The sequence below is a fragment of the Galleria mellonella genome, unplaced genomic scaffold, assembly GCF_026898425.1.
Source record: "Galleria mellonella isolate WM207_F2 unplaced genomic scaffold, CSIRO_AGI_GalMel_v1 utg117, whole genome shotgun sequence".
Classification (NCBI taxonomy): domain Eukaryota; kingdom Metazoa; phylum Arthropoda; class Insecta; order Lepidoptera; family Pyralidae; genus Galleria; species Galleria mellonella.
In genome coordinates, this window is record NW_026441980.1 from 1,586 (window position 1) to 6,991 (window position 5,406).

Genomic DNA, 5,406 nt, shown 5'->3' on the forward strand with positions numbered 1-5,406 from the left:
AGACGAGGACGACACCTTCTCTGGAGGGGGGCGAATGGAGATCATTTCTCTCACCTCTTTCATAAATGTCCCTACCATTTGGCGGACGATGCCGCCGACATCTCTCATTATCTGAGCACGGAATGCGCTCGCATCACTTCCTACAACAGGAACACCGTCTGCCGAGATACCGGCCTGGGCCGCTGGCTAGGCAGCACGAGCCTCGGCCAACTGCCGACGCAGGTACTCGACTTCCTGCTCAAGTCTCAGGTTCTTTGAGACCAGTGGAGAGACCGACGTCGGAAATAGATCCCCCTCCAAGGTGTCCACAACCTGTGTGATCCCGGCCAAACCCTCTTTCAGGGTCCTTATGGTGGTCCCTTTGAGATTTCCCGCCTTCTTAACGACGTCGCTAAGAGCATCCGCTTGCCGATGGACGAGAAGTTTCGCCCTATGGAGTACCTCCTCGGCCACTTTGTTCTTGTCACCGGCGGCAGCGGTGGCAGTGGCGCCAGATGCCGTCGGCCTGTCCAACTCCGTCGGTTTGTCTGACTCCTCATCTCCGGAAGAAAAGAAATCACTCTCGTGATAATCTAAGACCGTCACTGGGGGCAGACCAGATTTGCCAGCGGCTGTCCCTTCGTCTTCGAAAAATCGGTATGTAAATTGCCGACACTCCTCCTTCTTTCTAGCGATCGAACTGGCTCTCGATCCCACTCTAGGGCTGCCGGACCTTTTGCGGACGGATTGGACATCGCCCTCATCCTCGACCGTGGAGTCCGTATCGGACTCGTTAAGACGCCTTTTGCGCCAGGAGCGTAGTCCAGATGTGGACGGCAACTGCTCCGTCTCCATGCCTTCATCAATTGGGGATGCGCACAAGCTCGACCGCGAAGACCCGCAGTCGGTCTCGCCCGCAACCGCCCTCAGCAAGCTGTGACGAGTGCGACGGCGACCTAACTCCACAACATCCTCGCCCAGTACAACGGAGCACTCTTTTAGAACCTCCACTTCCGACTTCTTTTTACTAACACCGCCCTTCACGGGCACCGACTTCTCTCCGCCCTTCGCGGGCACCGACTTCTCACCGTCCTTCTCGGACACGACATCAATTTTAGGTTTCGTTTTTGACATATCCATACTTGTTCCCACGAGTATGGGGGAAAGGTTTCACACGCAGGGGAGCCCCCTGCTTCTGCGTGCGGCCTACATACAACGGGGTGCGGCAGATACCCCGAGGTTGGTGCCCTTGCGGCCGATGATACTCCACCGACCCGCCCGCGGCACAGAACACGCTAACCGAACTTATGATGTCCGGTAGCGTGCACCGCACAACGAACTATGCATCGCCAGGCACCGAAGCTTACACAAGAGGATTTTTATAGAGGTTTACTCCTCGCGGCCCAGGCGATTAAGCCAAGGCCCCCGTCCCCTCACTCCGGTGCGAAACATGACCACACCTTCGCGAGGGATTACGGTTTTTCGGCGGTGGCACTGAAACCAGCCCGATTGCGCAACGAAGCACTCACCGGGCCCGCCGACCACTCCCACTACGAGAAGTCGCGGAACAAAAACCCGCCCCCAACGAAAACACGACAAACCCCATAACTTGGGCTCGCCGCTCACCACCTCTGTCGGAATATTAGCCGTCGGTAAGTGAGATCTCTACAGCGAGAAGTCACTTACCGCCGTTGCCCAGGATGCACCAGGCCCCAGCCATTGTCAGCCACCGTTCCCGCCGGACGTATCCGCACCAGGACAAGTGACCGTACAATGAGCCAGGGCACTCTTGGAGGTTTTCCGACCCAGCACCCCAACCTAACCTAACCTAACCTAACCTAACCTAACCTAACCTAACCTAACCTAACCTAACCTAACCTAACCTAACCTAACCTAACCTAACCTAACCTAACCTAACCTAACCTAACCTAACCTAACCTAACCTAACCTAACCTAACCTAACCTAACCTAACCTAACCTAACCTAACCTAACCTGGCCTTTTTTGGCCTAACCTGGGGAAAATCTTCAGAAAGAGAACCACCTGGCCAGCGGGATGACGGTGGATACTGTGGGATTCTTACCCCTAAAAACCCCCCGGTATTCCTGGCCTGGCCTTTCGCACCTGGTGGCCTGGCCTTTCGCCTGGCCATCCACACCACCAGCAGCCTGGCCTTTACAGGGCTTCTCCTGGAGGATGCGCCGGGCCTGGCGCGCGCTGACCTGGCCTGGCCTGGCACACAATGGGCCTGGACCTGGCCTGGCCATCCTCCGCCCTGAGATCCTGGCCGGAGCCTGGCCTGGCCTGGCCTGGCCTTGCCTGGCTAGGTATCCATGGCCTGGCCTGGCCTACACGGCCTGGCCTCGGCCTGGCCTCGGCCTGGCCTGGACGGCCTGGCCTGGCCTGGCCTGGCCTGTGGTCGGCCTGGCCTGGCCTGGCCTGGCGGCGCAGAAACCGCAAGCTGGCCTGGCCTGGTACCTGGCTGGCCTGGCCTGGCCTGGCTTTTCCACAGCTGGGGCCAACCGCCTGGCCTGGCCTGGCCTGGCCTGGCCTGCACCCTGCGCCTGCCCAGAGCCTGGCCTGGCCTGGCCCGCCTGGGCCTGGCCTGGCCTGAACCCTGGCCATTACCCAGCCTGGCCTTACCCGGCCGGCCTGGCCTGGCCTGGCCTGGCCTGGCCTGGCCTGGCCTGGCCTGGCCTGGCCTGGCCTGGCCGACTGGCCTGGCCTGGCCTGGCCTGGCCTGGCCTGGCCTGGCAACCACCTTCCTGGCCTGGCCTGGCCTGGCCTGGCCTGGCCTGGCCTGGCCTGGCCTGGCCTCGCTGGCCTGGACTGGCCTGGCCTGGCCTGGCCTGGCCTGGCCTCCGGCCTGGATCCTGCCAGCCTGGCCAGCAGGTCTGCCTTGCCTCGCCTGGCCTGGCACCTGGCACCTCCTGGTATACGCGACCCTGTGCCTGGCCTGGCCTGGCCTGGCGTCGGTGCCTGGCCTGGCCTGGCCGGTGGCCTGGCCTGGCCTGGCCTGGCCTGGCCTGGCCTGGCCTGGCCTGGCCTGGCCTGGCTGCTGGCCTGGCCTGGCCTGGCCTGGCCTGGCCTGGCCTGGCCTGGCCTGGCCTGGCCTGGCCTGGCCTGGCCTGGCCTGGCCTGGCCTGGCCTGGCCTGGCCTTCTGGCTTGGCCTGGCCTGGCCTGGCCTGGCCTGGCCTGGCCTGGCCTGGCCTGGCCCCGACCTGGCCTGGCCTGGCCTGGCCTCGGCCTGGCCTGGCCTGGCCTGGCCTGGCCTGGCCTGGCCTGGCCTGGCCTGGCCTGGCCTGGCCTGGATCCTGGCTGAAACCGGCCTGGCCTGGCCTGGTCCCTGGCCTGGCCTGGCCTGGCCTGGCCTGGCCTGGCCTGGCCTGGCCTGGCCTGGCCTGGCCTGGCCTGGCCTGGCCTGGCCTGGCCTGGCCTGGCCTGGCCTGGCCTGGCCTGGCCTGGCAATTGGCCTGGCCTGGCCTGGCCTGGCCTGGCCTGATCTGCCTGGCCTGGCCTGGCCTGGCCTGGCCTGGCCTGGCCTGGCCTGGACCTGGCCTGGCCTAGGGGCCTGGCCTGGCCTGGCCTGGCCTGGCCTGGCCTGGCCTGGCCTGGCGGCCTGGCCTGGCCTGGCCTGCCTGGCCTGGCCTGGCCTGGCCTGGCCTGGCCTGGCCTGGCCTGGCCTGGCCTGGCCTGGCCTGGCCTGGCCTGGCCTGGCCTGGCCTGGCCTGGCCTGGCCTGGCCTGACCCTGGCCTGGCCTGGCCTGGCCTGGCCTGGCCTGGCCTGGCCTGGCCTGGCCTGGCCTGGCCTGGCCTGGCGGCTGGCCTGGCCTGGCCTGGCCTGGCCTGGCCTGGCCTGGCCTGGCCTGGCCTGGCCTGGCCTGGCCTGGCCTGGCCTGGCCTGGCCTGGCCTGGCCTGGCCTGGCCTGGCCTGGCCTCAGCCTGGCCTGGCCTGGCCTGGCCTGGCCTGGCCTGGCCTGGCCTGGCCTGGCCTGGCCTGGCCTGGATCCTGGCCTGGCCTGGCCTGGCCTGGCCTGGCCTGGCCTGGCCTGGCCTGGCCTGGCCTGGCCTGGCCTGGCTCCTGGCCTGGCCGTCTGGCCTGGCCTGGCCTGGCCACGGGGCCTGGCCTGGCCTAATGGCGAGCCTGGCCTGGCCTGGCCTGGCCTGGCCTGGCCTGGCCTGGCCTGGCCTGGCCTGGCCTGGCCTGGCCTGGCCTGGCCTGCCCTCTGGCCTGGACAGTCCTGGCATATCGGCCCGTAGCCTGGCCTGGCCTGGCCTGGCCTGGCCTGCCTGGCCTGGCCTGGCCTGGCCTGGCCTGGCCTGGCCTGGCCTGGCCTTTGGCCTTCCCAGCCTGGCCTGGCCTGGCCGAGGCCTGGTCGCCTGGCCTGGCCTGGCCTGGCCTGGCCTGGCCTGGCCTGGCCTTGGCCTGGCCTGGCCTGGCCTGGCCTGGCCTCATGGCCTCCTGGCCTGGCCTTGCACACTGGCCTGACCTGGCCTGAAAGCCTGGCCTGGCCTGGCCTGGCCTGGCCTGGCCTGGCCTGGCCTGGTCCTGGCCTGGCCTGGATCTCCTACTCCTGGCCTGGCCTACCTGGACCCTGGCCTCCTGGCCTGGCCTGGCCTGGCCTCCCTGGCCTCCTGGCCTGGCCTGGCCTCCCTGGCCTGGCCTGATACCTGGCCTGACCTGGCCTGGCCTGGCCTGGCCTGGCCTGGTGGCGGCCTGGCCTGGCCTCCTGGACGGTACCGGCCTGGGGCCAGTTTTTCGATTGGCCATTACATCTTTATTCCTTTTTTAACTGGTGAGGTGGCCTAGGAAGGCCGAAAAGCCTGGCCTGAAAAGTATAGACAAACAAAAACGACAGAAAAGAGAAAGATGCCAGAAAAGACGACAGAAAAGGCCTGGCAAACAAAAACAAAAACCTGGCCGAAGAAAAACGAAACAGAAGTAGAAATAAAACGAAGAGCGGTGGCCGAGTCCGCAACACAAATAGTGCGTCACGAACTCGTCCTGGCCTGGCCTGGCCTGGCCGTCGGCCTGAGATCTCTAAATAGCGAGAAGTCACTTACCGCCGTTGCCCAGGATGCACCATGCCCCATCCATTGTCAGACACCGTTCCCGCCGCACGTATCCGCACAAGGACAAGTGACCGTACAATGAGCCACCTTGGAGGCCTGGCCTGGCCTGGCCTGGCTAACCTGGCCTAACCTAACCTAACCTAACCTAACCTAACCTAACCTAACCTAACCTAACCTAACCTAACCTAACCTAACCTAACCTAACCTAACCTAACCTAACCTAACCTAACCTAACCTAACCTAACCTAACCTAACCTAACCTAACCTAACCTAACCTAACCTAACCTAACCTAACCTAACCTAACCTAACCTAACCTAACCTAACCTAACCTAACCTAACCTAACCTAACCTAA

At 64.7% G+C, this 5,406-nt stretch overlaps 1 protein-coding gene across 1 annotated transcript; it reads right to left on the reverse strand.

Moving 5' to 3' along the window:
• Window positions 1–2,005: 2,005 nt before the first annotated feature.
• Window positions 2,006–4,750, reverse strand: LOC128201186 (translation initiation factor IF-2-like). The gene is made up of 4 exons (XM_052897371.1): window positions 4,411–4,750; window positions 2,774–2,944; window positions 2,403–2,595; window positions 2,006–2,321 (listed from the first exon to the last, which is right to left on the reverse strand). Exons 1-4 carry the CDS (start codon window positions 4,748–4,750, stop codon window positions 2,006–2,008), a joined length of 1,020 nt encoding a protein of 339 aa, XP_052753331.1.
• Window positions 4,751–5,406: the final 656 nt, after the last annotated feature.

Bases quoted from the DNA above. Each gene is read 5' to 3' on its own strand.
- LOC128201186 (XM_052897371.1), bottom strand. From the start codon at position 4,750: ATGGCCAATCGAAAAACTGGCCCCAGGCCGGTACCGTCCAGGAGGCCA. The intron at 2,945-4,410 runs GCCAGGCCAAGG...CACCGACGCCAG, and splicing joins GCCAGGCCAGGCCAGGCCAG to GCCAGGCCAGGCCAGGCACA. The intron at 2,596-2,773 runs GCCAGGCCAGGC...GGTAATGGCCAG, and splicing joins GCCAGGCCAGGCCAGGCCAG to GGTTCAGGCCAGGCCAGGCC.